This window comes from Rhea americana, unplaced genomic scaffold (assembly GCF_003343005.1).
Source record: "Rhea americana isolate MKP2758 unplaced genomic scaffold, rheAme1 scaffold_1, whole genome shotgun sequence".
In the NCBI taxonomy this organism is placed as follows: Eukaryota; Metazoa; Chordata; class Aves; order Rheiformes; family Rheidae; genus Rhea; species Rhea americana.
The window spans coordinates 7,331,162-7,346,471 of NW_028185038.1; the positions used below are offsets into that span (position 1 = coordinate 7,331,162).

At 37.3% G+C, this 15,310-nt stretch overlaps 1 protein-coding gene across 2 annotated transcripts in view; it reads left to right on the forward strand.

Annotated features, from left to right (window-relative positions):
• CCDC146 (coiled-coil domain containing 146) overlaps positions 1 to 15,310 on the forward strand; it is an 81,162-nt gene that overhangs the window by 40,787 nt on the left and 25,065 nt on the right. Inside the window, exons 3-8 of one of the 2 annotated variants that reach the window (XM_085298602.1) lie at positions 3,745 to 3,931; positions 6,317 to 6,325; positions 13,010 to 13,023; positions 13,202 to 13,259; positions 13,818 to 13,994; positions 14,614 to 14,687. In XM_085298602.1, the coding sequence (XP_085154728.1) occupies positions 3,745 to 3,931; positions 6,317 to 6,325; positions 13,010 to 13,023; positions 13,202 to 13,259; positions 13,818 to 13,994; positions 14,614 to 14,687 (519 nt within the window). Of the gene's footprint in view, positions 1 to 3,744; positions 3,955 to 6,316; positions 6,326 to 13,009; positions 13,024 to 13,201; positions 13,260 to 13,817; positions 13,995 to 14,613; positions 14,688 to 15,310 lie in introns of both variants that reach the window. The other variant, XM_085298592.1, reaches the window with a different exon arrangement.

A 15,310-nucleotide genomic window follows, 5' to 3' on the forward strand; every position in this document is an offset into this window, starting at 1 on the left:
TGCTGCTACATGCCGTGTGGAAATAAATGATGTTGGATGAGGTCTTCAGGCTATGTGTGTACCTCTTCCTTTGGTCACATACAAAGGTGCTGGGGAGAAATTTTTATATGCCTTAAGCAGCATAGCTGCCCATGGGTGGTTAATATAATAGTTCTACCAGACTGTTGCAACTGATCTCTCTTGTATGCAATACAAACATTTCTAATGTAATGAATGCACCTAATATGTATGCAGATAATTCCCAAGGCTACTAGAGTAAAGAGAGTTATGAGTGTATAGTGAGGCCCTTTACTTATTGGTAAATAATGGTCTTAATTTGACATTCCAGGAAGTCAAAAGATGTCACCTGGTGGATGACAACTTCAACACATTTCTTCAAGGTGTTGAATTTGTGCTTGCTGCACAGCTGAAAGTCTGAGCAACAGATGGCATCTTTTTCTGGTCTCTCTCTCATCTGTCCACTTTGCAGTGAGGCTGTGCATAAATCTTATGTACCTGAGCTCATATCTGGTCCTTGAAAACCATTTGCTTTTGCAATCATATGGTCCAATCTTGAATTTTTATTTCTAGTATCTAAATTTAGGAACCTAATATAAATATCCTCATACACCAAGCTATAAATACATCAGATAACAGTGGTGGTCCATTGACAATTTGGGAAGCTTGTCTTCCTAAGTCAGATTTTTTTTTTTTGATATGTGCACTAATATCTATGTTACATTATTAATCACTTCATAAATCTGAAACCTACCACATCAGGCAACTATTGGACTGACCAATATTAAAACAATTAGACACAGATTAAAACACTTTAAGGGTAGCTTGCTGCCAAAAGGCTGCTGCAGCCTGTTTCTGGGTTGTTATGCAGTTCTTCATTCTGTATGTTGCTATGTGTTCTTCATTTATATTGTCTAGTGTTGTAGGATAGGGGTAAAACTCCTCAAAACAGAATTCTGGACTCATTCTCACCACTACTGCACGTCACCATTCTGTTCTAGCTGCAATAGGAAAAAYCTCTGATCTACAACTGGGGTAGCCATAGTATCCATGAGGGCATCCAACTGAAGTATTTAGYGTGCAATGAGTGCCTTTATTTATCCTTGAATGACCTGCCCTCCACARCTTGTCATGTTCATCAAATGTTCCCTTCCACTATCTCTTTCACCCTTATGTATTTGTGTTCTGATTCAGTGCAGTCCTGTGGCAAGAACAAACCAGCTGTTGTGTGCTGGATCCAATGTTTTTTTTACTAGCTAGATGAATGCAAGAAACATACAAAATAGAAAGTGCCAGTGCCTAAATATGTTTCTACCTGTTAACTCAGAAAGCAGTCGCATTGTCTCTTGTAATATACTGCAAAGCTGTTTATCAGCATTCAAGCTGGAAGGTTACTGTGAATCTTCAGATAAATCTCCAGAAAGGGGTAGATGTATCTAGAGCTACAGCACTGCTAGGGCTGTGTTAATATGGAGAAAAGCACAGAGGAAAGGTTTATAAGTTACTGATTTGCATGAATACTTGCATGAAGACTTGGCAAGCAAATTTTTGCATTTATGAGTTTCTAGATGTGTAGTTTATGTCAATGTCCCATTATTTCTTCATTACTTTCAGTAGTCTTTAACTGTCTTCAACACATCTTCCCATGAAAACCTGTTGGCAACTATGATGTACAAGATCTAGTCTAGATCCAACACTAAATTCTTATTTCTATTTTTATCTTTTTATTATCTTGAAAAAATACAATTTTAATAATATTTTATGTTTTTAAATGAATGCATGTTGCTGCAATCATTTATATCTTCCCCCAGAACAATGTCTATTCTGTATGACTTACGTGTTTTAACTATTATATAAGGGCTTCAATTTATCTCAATTTATTCTACCATTCAAAAATTAAGATGTCGTTATAGCAACACATGAAGTTATTTGTTTGTGATAAAGACACACTCTCGTTTCCTGTTGAAGTATGTGGTTTTCTTATTTTCTAGCTTAAAAAAGGAAGTGGTTATCTAATGTTACAGAAAAGTTACATAAACCAAAAGTTCTTCTGCTATGTTATTTCAGCTAGGTTTGCACAGTATAGTCAGTTTATGTTCTGTGTTTTTATAGTTGCCATCTCATTTGAGCTCCTATTCTTTGGTTAGATAAGTCATATATATGTATTCAGTTGCTAAGCTTATAATATATCCACAAATGTCATCTTTGAGTTAAAATTTGGTATAGAGATTCTTAATATGGGATTTCATAAATTCCTTTTTTAAAAAAATACTACATTGGCCTACATTTTTAAATAAGAGAGGGCAGCTAACAGAGTTCTTTATCCTTTCACATAATTTGTGGCTAATATTAGTTTAACATTTTACAAAATTTATAATGTAGTTAATATTCAGAAGGGATGCACAATGATTTTATGATCTATGTCATAGAAACTAGGTTTACACGTTATGCATTCTATATGAATTTTCATGTTGTAGTTCACTTTATGACTCTTCCATAGTAAGCAATGTATTTAACAGCGGTCTTATTCAAAGATCTGTTTTGCAAGTATCACAATATAGGCTCCTAAGTATACTATGAAAAACAGTCTTCTAACATTGCCAGAATACTGCAGTTCGTTGTTTCTGTGAAGGTAGACTTTGATGATGCAAGTGAGAGCAGAAAGTTTGTCAATTCTACAAGTCTTACAATGTGTTTCCACAGCAGTCCACAAATGTAGTTGCAGCTCATGTATCATTAAATGAGCTACTTCTAGATGCTGATAACACTACAGCAATAGCAACATGCAATTCAGAGCTAGGTAGGTGTCCAGATATTTACTAAGAATTTAACAGTGTTTTACAGCCGAGACTTGGCCTTGTACTGCTGAATACTTCTCTGATATTGGCCCCCACACTGATTTAGAGCCAACTGAGATATAGTCCCCTGAAAGGCAATTGCACCTTTGGACTAAAATGTAAACTTAACTTCAGAGAGTGATAAACATTCTAAATTACAAATAAGGGTCTTTATCTTTGTTCTTAGAGGGACAGTAAACCTGGGCCAGGAAGGAGGATGATGCAGCATTTACTGAGTGGAAGTTTTGCTATTCATTTTAATTGTTATGGATTTCAGCCCTAGTACCGTCTTTCATCTCCATATTTATTTATCTCCTCTGCCATAAAAGGTCATGAATAAGTGAGAGGGCCTTTTTTTCACATGTCGAGAAACGTGAGATGCTAGATCTTTGCTATATGCTTACTGAAGCTAGAAACTAGATATTGTGTTCATTCATTCAGACTATTCCAGTTACTGGGAAAATTTTCCATATTCCACATATTTTGTATTCCACATGAATAGAGTGACAACCTGAAACTAGCTTTTAGGCACCTCTATTAGAATAAAATGAACCACCTAGCTCAGCTTCTAGAAGGTCCTAGATAAATAAGTTGGTCTAACTAACTGTCTTTCACCTGGTTAAAATTATATGAGGTGAATCCCACCCCAAGTCTAGACGTGCAGAAAAAAAACCCAGAGCAGACTCTGCTGTTCTCTCATAGGATCGTAGGATCATAAGATAATTCAGGCTGTAGAAGACCTCAGGAGGAAAGTAGTCCAACTTCCTGTTCAAAGCAGGGTCAGCTGCTCAGACCAAGTTAGTCAGGACTTTATCTAGTCTAGTCTTGAAAACCTTGTATTAAATATTATAATAAGATATAAAGTTTATCTCTTATGCTTCTTATTGCCTACTTTTTCTATTTAATGTAGTTTACAGGAATCTGAGATCCGACTGTTACAGGAAGCCAAACATCTTAGTGTTGAACTGGAACAGCAGCAACGTGAACTGGAAAAAGCAGGACAGTTCCCTGAAGAATCTGCTGGTGAAGCTTCCCAAATGAGGCAACAACTTCTTAAATATCGAAACGAGTGCAATGCTATTAAAGAAAGAGAGTATGTAATTCAGTCTAAGGTGGAATGGTAGGTGATAATGGTCAAATCCTATTTATTTTGCCAGAGCTTTTCTAGAAAGATAATGACAGAATATAACCCAATTTTCTGTACATCTTACATGGATAAATTTCTTGATGCCTGTTGTTAAACAAACTGCCACAGACTTTCCCTAGTAACAGCAACATTTCAGTGATGACTAAAGTTACTCTGGTGTGTAATTTGTAGATAATTTCAAATTTAGAGGGGATGTGGTGTCCTTAGAAATGCTATATATCTTCTACTACATTACGTGATTAATGTTTAGGTAGGCAAGATTAATGGGAACAATTCTAGTCTGAGACACCTTTGGTACAAAAGTGTCTCAGAGACCTTAGTGACAGGGATTTTATTGCAATAATGTCATAAATAGACACAACACTATTTTGGTCATCAAAAACATACATATTCAAGTTTCACTATTCAGGTGCTTGAAGAGGGAGAAGCATTTGTATACTCTCATATCTAAAAAATTAGGTAGTGAACAGTCATATGCTGTGGAAGAAGTGCATGCTTGGCATTTCTATAAAAGGCTAACAGGGCAGAATGTATTTGTACATTCAGAATGATATTATATATATTTTAATTATTATGGGTGCATTGTGTTTGAAATTTTATAGTAAAATTACAACCAGTAGTACTTCATTTTTTAAAATGTATGTCTATGAAAATTGAACCCATATTTTAATTTTGTGGAATGCATGCTATTTTTATCCATCTTCAAGCTATCTGTTGGTGTATAAATCCAAATAAATAATGTCAGCAGCTCAGCAGTTAAAGCTGTTTTTCTACAAGGAGAGCAGGAGCACTGGAAGAACTGCGTAGAGAAGATATTTCTGGCAGTATTTTCTTGATTTTTTTTAGAGCCAAGTGTTTGCTCTAAGAGAAAAAGAAACTTGAGAAAGAAGCAAATTGGGAGTGGGAGAAACAGAGAAACGTGGAAATCATCTGGAAAATATTATTTGCTATGAGATAACTAAGCAACATGAATTTCCTGAAATAATTGTTAGATACAGAATTTATTGAAATTTACAGGAAGTTTGGAACTGTGCACTTCAAAATTCTACATTTTTTTTACTCATTTCCCCTAATATCTTACAAATATTTATGACTAATTTTACATTATTTTTCAAAACAGTGGTGGGGTTTTACATGTGTTTTTAGGATATATATACTCATACTCTATTTTCTTCCTTTAATCAAAGGGAGATTTCTATGTCCTACAGAAACATAGTTTAGATATTGTTTCAATTGCCTTTGCATATTTTCTGCATTCATTCTTATATATGAATTATATATACTATCTAGTAATTTAAAAGTATACCATCACACTCTGAAAAATGTTCTTTCATATTAATAAGAATCTTCCTCTATTTGATCCTACACACTACATAAGATCAGAAAAAGAGCTGTACAGTCAGACCAGAAGTCAATATGGCTCAGTATCTAAGAGTGACCAAAAGCACAGCCCATTTGAAACACAGGGATTTTGTGAGCCAAATACAACCCTGTATTTAGTAACCCTCAGTTGATCCCTCTTCCTTGAACTACTTCTATTCCTCTTGAACCAATTTAAACCATGGTGTTTGCAACATCACGGACAATGAGTTCCACATCTTAACTATACAAGAAAATGCCACTTCTTGTTCATTCTGAATCTGACTTCTACTAGCCTCTTTTCATGCCCCGTAGTTATCATAGAATCATAGAATCAGTAAGGTTGGAAGGGACCTCTGGAGATCATCCAGTCCAACCTCCCCACTCAGCAGGGTCACCTAGAGCATGGTAGACAGGGTTGCATCCAGGCAGGCCTTGAAGATCTCCAGAGAAGGAGACTCCACMACCTCTCTGGGCARCCTRKTCCAGKGCTCTGTCACTCTCACAGGGAAGAAATTCCCCCTCAAGGTCAGGCAGAACTTCCTGTGCTTCAATTTCTGCCCATTGCCTCTTGTCCTGTCACATAGGACAACTAAAAAGAGTTTGTCCCCGTCCCCTTGACACCCTCCCTTCAGGTACTTAYACACATTGATCAGATTCCCCCTCAGTCTTCTCTTCCCCAGGCTGAAGAGTCCCAGCTCTCGCAGCCATTCCTCATAGGCAGGTGCTCCAGCCCTCTGATCGTCTTCATAGCCCTACGCTGGACTCTCTCCAGCAGCTCCATGTCTCTCTTGTACTGGGGAGCCCAGAACTGGACACAGGACTCGAGATGAGGCCTCCGCAGGGCTGAGGAGAGGGGCAGGATCACCTCCCTCCACCTGCTGGCAATACTCTTCCCAATGCACCCCAGGAGACCATTGGCTTTCTTGGACACAAGGGCGCATTTCTGGCTCATGGTCAACTTGTCATCCACCAGCACTCCCAGGTCCTTCTCTGCAGAGCTGCTCTCCAGAAGGTCAGCCCCCAGCTTGTACTGGTGCCTAGGGTTATTTCTCCCTAGGTGCAGGACTCTGCACTTGCCCTTGTTGAACCTCAGGAGGTTCCTCTCCACCCAGCTCTCCAGCCTGTCCAGGTCTCTCTGAATGGCAGCACAGCCTTCAGGTGTGTCAGCCACTCCTCCCAGCTTGGTATCATCAGCAGACTTGCTGAGGAGGCACTCCATCCCCTCATCCAGGTCACTGATGAAGAAGTTGAACAGGATGGGACCCAGTACTGAGCCCTGGAGGACACTGCTAGCCACAGGCCTCCAACTAGACTCCACGCCACTGATGACAACCCTCTGAGCTCTGCCTTTCAACCAGTTCTCAGTCCACTTCACTGTCTACTCGTCTAACCCACACTTCCTGAGCTTATCTAGGAGGATGTTATGGGAGACAGTGTCAAAAGCCTTGCTGAAGTCAAGGAACACAATGTCCACTGCTCTCCCCTCATCTACCCAGCCAGTCATTCCATCATAGAAGGCTATCATCAGACTGGTTAAGCAGGATTTCCCCTTGGTAAATCCATGCTGGCTACTCCTGATCACCTTCTTTTCCTCCATATGCCTGGAGATGACATCCAGAATGAGCTGTTCCGTCACCTTATGCTTATACTTCTTATACAGTTTTTATACTGGATGCAAGACTGAACAGCTGATCCCCTGTTCACCTTCTCTGTTGCACGGCATTTGAAATCTCTCTGTCGTATCTTATCTACTGTCTAAATGGAAGAAGCCCAGCTTACTTAACTGCTCATTATTTAGAATCGATTTGATGCCTGCCAGTAGTACTGCATCTTATGCATAAAATGGGTTGGGAGTGAGGAGGATATGCCCTGGCTATGTATGGGTTTGTTTACTGGAGAAGAAAATACTACTGGCCAGAAATCAGAGGGATGTTGATGCTGAGGTAATGTAAAATGAATAGGACTGGCAGGATAGATATACATGTGGCAAAGGAAGGAGGGAATGTAAATGAGGAAAGGAGAAATCAGCTATGAACTAAAACAGGGAATGGATGTGAATACATATTTGTAAAGAAGGAATGAGTTCGGTGTCTGTGAAAGACACTGAAAATGAGTGAGCAGAATAGAGTTGTGTATAGAAGATTATCTGCTTTTATGCTGAAATAAAATGAAAAACTTCATGTCTGATGGCTTAGTACATATAATAAGGTTATGTTTTCTGAGATATGTCTGCATAGGCAGTGTCAAAGAGAGAGGGCAAAGTGCGTGTAAGATACTGTAAGTTTGCCACTAAGCGACTGCTTGGTTTCTTTCGTTTCTCAGAAGGGTTGAATCACATGGTCCAACCTTCTTGGCCTCAATCTCCCTGGTGCAGTTTCCCTTTTTGTCCAACTGTGTCCAGCTGTGCTTGGCACTTAAAAGAAAACTCGTCTTCGGGAATTATGACTAATAGCTGTTTAGTCTAAAAACAAAACAGATCGGTTATTTACCTCCATGTGTATAGCAAGCAGGGAACATGGTGGGGAAAAACATTTGAAGGAAATGTCCATAGCTCTTATCTATTGCTTTATTCTTTTCTTAGGATTACTGGGTAAGATCTAGTCTGCTTGGAGGTACTGCGGAGATGGAAGGGAGAGATGGCCTCTGCTGATCTTCTGTTTCTCTGTTAGTGTAATCCTCTCTCTTTCTCTGACACACTTCTTCAGTTATTGCTGCCTTCTTCCTGCCTCAGTTCAATGTCTCTAACAGCTAAGTGGCTTTAATACCCCTTTTTATCTCAGGTTCATATCTGACAGCAATGAACTTGGCCTTTTTTTCTTGAAGAGTCATGCAGATATCCCATAACATTGCCAGAGTTACTTTTTTTTCTCTCCATGTTACTTACTATTCTATATTCTCTCTTATCTGTTTTATTTCTTACTTGCTTCCTCTTTAAACAGCTTTTTTTCCAGATCAGATTCACTTTTCAACAGCTGAAGGCAATATTTCATCAACTGTTTTAATTTTTTACTGTTTCAATAAGTATTCAATATTTTAAGAGTAAATTTAAATTGCTTGCAAGACTGTAGGGTCAGCAGGTTTTCAGAAATGGTGTGACTTTTTTCATAGCAAAAATAGGTAGCTGGGGTGTTCAGAAGCATCTTGGGTGCATTTTAACTGGTGGAGGTTCTCCCCTGAGGGTGACAGTGTGGGTGCAGTATACTCCCACTGTCAGTGTTTGTGCCTCCTCTTCCAGTTTAGCCTTCCTGTTCTGGTGGGCTACCGTACTGGGCTTGTTCCTAGTGTGTCTGCTAGTGTGTTTAACACAGGAGGGGAACGATAGCTGGAAAGATTTTACTGAGGTTATAAATTCCTGGTGGAAATGTATCCCACTACTTCAAAGTCAGAGCTGACCCTGTGAATATTCTTCTCAAAAACTGTTAGGCAAGTATAATAATCTCAGTGCAGTTCTGGTACAATTGTGTTCAAACCCATAGAGTTTCTTCATATAACTGGGACTGAATATGCCTTAGTAAATAAGAATATAAACTAAAATATCAGATTAGCAAGGAACAAAGAAGTGATCAGAAAGATCAGCAAGGATGAGTTCTAGTTTAAGGAAACTTTTCATTTCACCATCTGTGTGGGATTTAGAGTCCAGGTTTGCAAGACAAAAATGAGGAAGAGCTGCTTTTCTTTATCAGACTATAGCATCAAGAATGATGAAATTTGTCATCTAACATCTAACTTTTAAAAAGTAATCAGTTCATTTAAAATGAAAAGATCTATAATAAGAGTTTGTGAGGTTAAAGGTATATGATTCTTGACAAAAAAAAATTCTTTTAAAGCCTAGGTCAAATCTACAGGCCTTACAGTGATTTGTATGGGTAGCAAAATGGCTGTTCACTAAAGTACTGTTGTGTACAAGCCAACATTGCAAAATTAAGTTTGTCCTTGTACAAGCATTGCAAATCTGGAAAACTATTTCAACTCTTGCAATTATTTCAGGATTAGTCACTCAGTAATTAAAAAGTGAAAAGATAAGTTTTTATTCTTTTAATAAAGAATTACAAGTCATAGGTAAAATTAACTGAGTTACAGTTGAACTTGTTAAAGCAATGACGCCTGATCAACTGGTCTTGTGACCGCATTCTCCAGAATGTACAAAGCACAGTCAAGAGCCTTGCAAGAATCTGATGCTGGAAATTTGTCAGCTGTGATGTTCTGTATATTTTGTTTTCTGTATATTTTGTTAACCGAGGAACTAAAATGTACCTCTGTTGACAACTGCAACTACATTTCTTAATCTCTTTGGCTTATTTTTTTTTTTTTTATTTCTGTAGCAGTTTGCAGCTGTAGACATCTCTCAGGGAAAAGTCTGGAATGTATTTTCATTAATGGTCCAAATTTCCAAGTGCTTTTTTTAACTCATTACATCTGCATCCATGCTAGCTTTGCATGTACCGTGCTGCTATTAAGTTTTGTGAAAATAAAGTAAAGCAACATGAAAGACATTCTCAAACATGAATGTTTAATCTTAAGAGTTTAGTCCTTTCTTTCATTATGTATGCTATTAATCTGTTTTAAACTGATTCACAACACTTAATGAAATCATAGCCTAACTAAGGTAATAAAATTCCGCAAATATAGTGCAGAAGTAGTTTTGTGGTCTAGTGCCTAACTTCTTTCATATTTGAAATTTTCATTTCATGCCTTTCAACAGAAATTTTTTAAAGTTATTTTTTTCAAAGGAGTCTCAATGAAAGCAATTTTTAGAACCAAAATGATATTTTGCAACAAATAAAGTCAGGGAGAAGTCATGAATTTAAGCAAAGCAAACTGTAAAAAGCAAACCATGAAAACCCATGCTAAATTTTCAAAATTAATATAGTAAATTATTTTAAATGTTTACACTTTTCAAATTATTACATATGAATATTTTAAAAAATACTCTCTTTCCTTATTCTTTTCTTTTTAACCCTCTACTGTTTTTTATGTGAAAGTAGTTGGTCCGCCAACTCTATAGGGAATGTAATGTGGTGCTTGCAGTTCACCGTTGCCTTCTTTTATGTCACACAAAATGAGGTGTTTCAAATCATTCTGCTTTTTGCATGGCAGAGTCTTTGTTGTGTAGTTGGAATGGCTCCACAGGAATCTGTCCTCTTGGGTGAGGAATGTGGCAAAAGAAAAACAGTGTCAACTTTGGTCTCCCTCACAATTTTTAATGTTGCTGCTTTGATTGTCCGGCATGGTATTAAAGTCGGCTCAACATACGTTGATGACGAGCAATGCAATACCTCTTTAATCAGTCTGGGTAACACTTATTTAATCAGTTTCTGTGGCAGTCAAACTATTATGGGTACTTGTCCCAAGTGGATATTTGTTATATTTAGTGTGATTATGCCAGTCTCGAGGAGTCCTACTAGGAATCCTGCTAAAATGCATTGGGATTCTGAATTGTCCATATTAGCCTATTTATAAATTTAGGCAACCTGTTGGTAAGTGAAAGCATAGCATTTGACCAGTGTGATATTCAAGAACTTGACTGTAATGTCTGGACATACACAGGAGCAGACCAAAGCTGCTGTCACAGAATGTGAGTAGCTCGCTTTCCGGTGCAGGTCGATCCCTTTGCTCTCGTTGTCTCTCAACGGGGGAATATACAAGGAAGAGTTCTAGACCCTCATTGCAGCAAAGAAGAAATGTCCTTATATTGTTTCCTACTCACATGTACTCACCTTGTACACCTGCAAAACACTCCTGTGTTTGTCTTCACTCTTGTTCTGCTCAGTTTCTCAAGATGTAGTAGATTTTGCAGTGGAACTTTCTTCAATAATTTATTTTAGCAGTCTAGGAGGAAGACTTGTCTAAATTTGGCTTTTTTCTTTGAAAGGTTTTCTGAACACTCGTTCACTCCGTGGGTGTTCAAGAACTCTGGCATTCAAAGTAGTTTTTAGATTTAGGAGTCCCTGTAGAGGCCTACTGGCACTCTGCCCATCCAGATACATGCATATGCTGTGAATCAACAAAATCTACCCTGTGCCTTTATTTCCTCTTTACTGTTCATCTGAGTCAGAACTAGTACTTCATGAATTTGTTTGGCCTGCAACACCACCAACCCAGTTCTCCTCTTTTTTGGCCATTTCTTTTCTTGACTAGTGGAAAGATATCACCTAAGCCTTCCTGGTTTAAGCTTTGTCCCTGTTGTTGGGAAACCAACAAATAACAATTTATTGGGAAAAAAAAGCCCTTAAATCAGTTAGTGATAGAGAATTGTGCACAGGATCCAAGGGAGAATCCTCCATGAGAAGGCTACTAGGAATGTGATCTTTTGCTTTCTCTCCCTATGACCACTACCTTCTGAAACCTCCTAAACTCGCCATACAAACACTTAGGCTGCCCCTGGGTCGTTACAGAGAAAAAAAGAAACACTGATCAAGTGTGTCTCTGCTATATCAAACCCATTCAGAAGCCACTGTAGTGACTGCTTTGGGTAAATGGGAGCCAGAACTTGCTTCAAATGACACAGCTTTTTCAGGAAAGCCCCTCTCCTTCTCTTAATACTCCCCTAAATTAGGGAGTGGTATAGCAGACTTTAACAGACCACCCTGAGTCCCAAGGAGGCCTGACCAACACATCCTCTGATTGGAGTTAGAAAGGCAAATTTAATGCTGTATCTGGGAATCAGGATTTGATTATTCCACATATTCCTCAGTTGTAATCTTTAGTCATTTATAGCTTCAGTTGCAAAAAGTGTCACCACCGATACTGGTAATCTTGAGGGAACCTCCTGCCAGTTTCCCAATCAATAGTACAAGAACTTCAATTTATTTGTAGCAACATGCAAAGTGATTTAGCCTAGTTACCTGATATGGGTTCAGAATTGTTCAGTGCACGCCCTGGAGAAGTATTGGCTTTCTTCAGTGATTCCAAGGCTAATGTTTGATCTTTGGCAGTATTTACTTGCCTACCACTAAAATGTCAACCTGTGAATTGTCTTCATGCACCCCAAGGGCTTTGATTCCTGCTTCCCCTAAGTCATCTCAATTTCAGTGTCTCAAGACCAAGAAACTCTTATTTTACACCAACAAGCCTGGTGGTTCAGCTTTTGTAGTCAGTCCTTCGTCTATTCAGGACAGCATTATTTAAAAAATACCCAGAAGATCTAAGAGATTTCTCTTTCCTTTCCACCTGTCATTCTTTGGCATCTTTCTTTAAAATTGCCAGAAATTACATTACAGCTTGTTTTTTGATACAGGCTAAGACCACCCATAGCTGTTCAATTCAGTTTTCTATTATACCCCATTGCCTCAGTCTACCTTCCCTGTTGCTTTTCAAGAACATTTTTCACAGGTTTGTTTCAGTTTGAGAAGCGTTACTTACAGTTTTTTACAGTGTGAACAATCAATCGCTCAAAGGAAGAAGGAAAGTTTCTTACCAGCTACTGTAGGCTCACTGATGTGTGCTCTCTTTGTGGATATTTATAACCCATCCACTCTTACCTGTTGCCTCAATCAAAAATTAAAAAAATTGTCTTCTGAGGTTGAGAGGATCTGAGGGCATGGTGTGCCTTCTGATCCCTCACGCGCTATGAGAGTAAACACAAGGGGGAATGAGACATAAACACATCCCTAGAGGAGGTGATAAAACTAAAAAGTATCAAATTCAAAAGTTTGGACATGTGCAGTATAGAATAAATTTGTGTATGTACAACATATGTTTGAGAACTTTCCATTACTAGTAATCAATCTTCCTTTAAATTCAGGCACCTAAATGATATTTCACTATACATGTTAATTTTACCCGAGATAGGCTTCAATTTTTTTTTATTGTTTGGCATAGTACTAATATATTTAGCTCTGTTGTGATTTTTCTGTAGTTTACAAGAAGAGAAAAGATTGCTGGAATGTGAATATGAAAGAATTCCAAAGCAGAGTGTAAGTATGAAACACAAGAAAAGCCATTTTTTATACCCTGTCACAGCTAGTATAAAGGTTAAAAAAAAACCCGCATAGATGAAAATATTTTCCCAATGTATAGCTCTAGAGATTTTTAAAATATAGAAGACAGAAAAATCAAGGTAGCTTTTATAGGAGAGTCTATGTGATGTTCATTTGGGTTTGAGAACTCTAGAGCAAGCACTGAATAACTGATTCATAAAAGATCTGAATTCTCTTCGGTTTTCCCAAGAAGAATTTTTGCTGTAGTCAGCAAAGTTGTATACATGTAAAGTTAGCTGCAGGTTTTTGGTTTTAGGTTGTAAATATGCAAAAGAAATTTACAGTCAGAAGTCTTGATGAATGTATGATTTTGTTGGAAATAAAATTCAACTAATTGTGGATAGAAGAAATACAGAGCTGGTAATAAATTATATTTCATACCTCATTGTAAAAAATGTTATGATTATTCAATGTGAATGAATTTTGTAATATCCCATGCCTGCATAATGTAAAAAGGAAAATAATAACAACTTGATCTTTGACTTAATTTTGAAGGAAGCAGATAAGAAAATTAAACAATTGAAAGAAAATTGCGATGAGCTCCGCAAAGAAGCAATTCACAGGAAAGCAGAAATTAATGCAATGAAGGAAGATATTTCATCCAAGCAAAAGCTGATTTCAAAAAACAAGAAAGCCGTGGAAAAGCTCCTAGAAAAGCAGTCTGATTTGAAAGTAACATGCAATTAATAGTGTGTGTGTTTGTGTGTTTATGTGAGTATGTTTGTTTGTCCAAGGAAACAGTGAATATTCTGAATGTTGTTTGTCATTCCAAATCATTATATGGGATTACGTTATATATTAATCATTTTTCAATAAGCATGAAACATGCTGCTGTGTCATTTCCACTGTTAGTCCTTTATTAGTCCTATTTAGGAAATAATAATAATAGGCATGATTCTGATAATAGATAGCTTCTATTATGGCATATTTGTTGTTCATGTTGTGTTATTCTATGTTGCTCTAACTTATGCTCACATCCTAGTTGATATAGATCTGTCCTGATAATTAAAAAACATATCTAGATCTTCGCCACTCTTCTTTCCGTGGCATAGATAACAATCAGACATATTCAACCACAATTTTTGTTTTGCAGACATAATGGTATGGCAATTATCATAGTGATTGCTCTTGCTCTCTTGCAAGAAGAGCAGCTACAATTCTCTGGGACAAGTCCAAGTCATTTGAAAATACATTTCCTGTACATTTCCCCAACAGTCCAATGTAAATATTAGTTCGTGACATTACATCAAATTTATAGGCTGTTAATCTAATATTTCTGATTTGTCACTAGGATGAGTTAGTTCAGATCATTGCTGTTCCTGTACAACTTGGAAAAGAGACTGAGAAGATGAATCGCAAAAAAGTGTATGCTTTTAATAAATAATTACAAATATATATATATAGAACTTATATTTTATACATTTATTATAGAGTCAGTTCATTTGTTGATTAAAATTAGATCAGAGTAAAAAAGAAGTGTGTATAATCCACTTAAAATATGTGCAACTTTCCTGAAAAATATAGTATGTGGAGGGAATCATTTTAAATTTAAGGACAATGAAGAAAAATTTGGGACAAAACTTAGTCAAAATTGGTAACCATCTTACTGTGCTCCATTAATATGCATCAGATCTGCCTAGTATGTTTTTAATGGATAATAATGTTAAAATTATTATGTATACTCTGTAATCCATCAATTAGCCCTTTTTATAGTTTCCAATCCTCAGTGACTATATATTAGTTTATCTTTATTGGCCTTAGTGATTTCAGGGGCTGAAATCTCTAGCATTTTTTAGAGCTGAAACTCAGTCTGGCCTGAGTTAAATAAACATTCTTTTGTGATAACTCTGTTAGCAATTATTTAGCCTGAGCTGTCTTATTAGAAGCTCCTGATAAGAATTCTTGTGTCTAATGTTTCAGTCGGGAAAATGTAAGACAGTAGCTGACCTTTCTTTCTCTGCAATGCGTGGCTGTGTTATCTCTCTCCT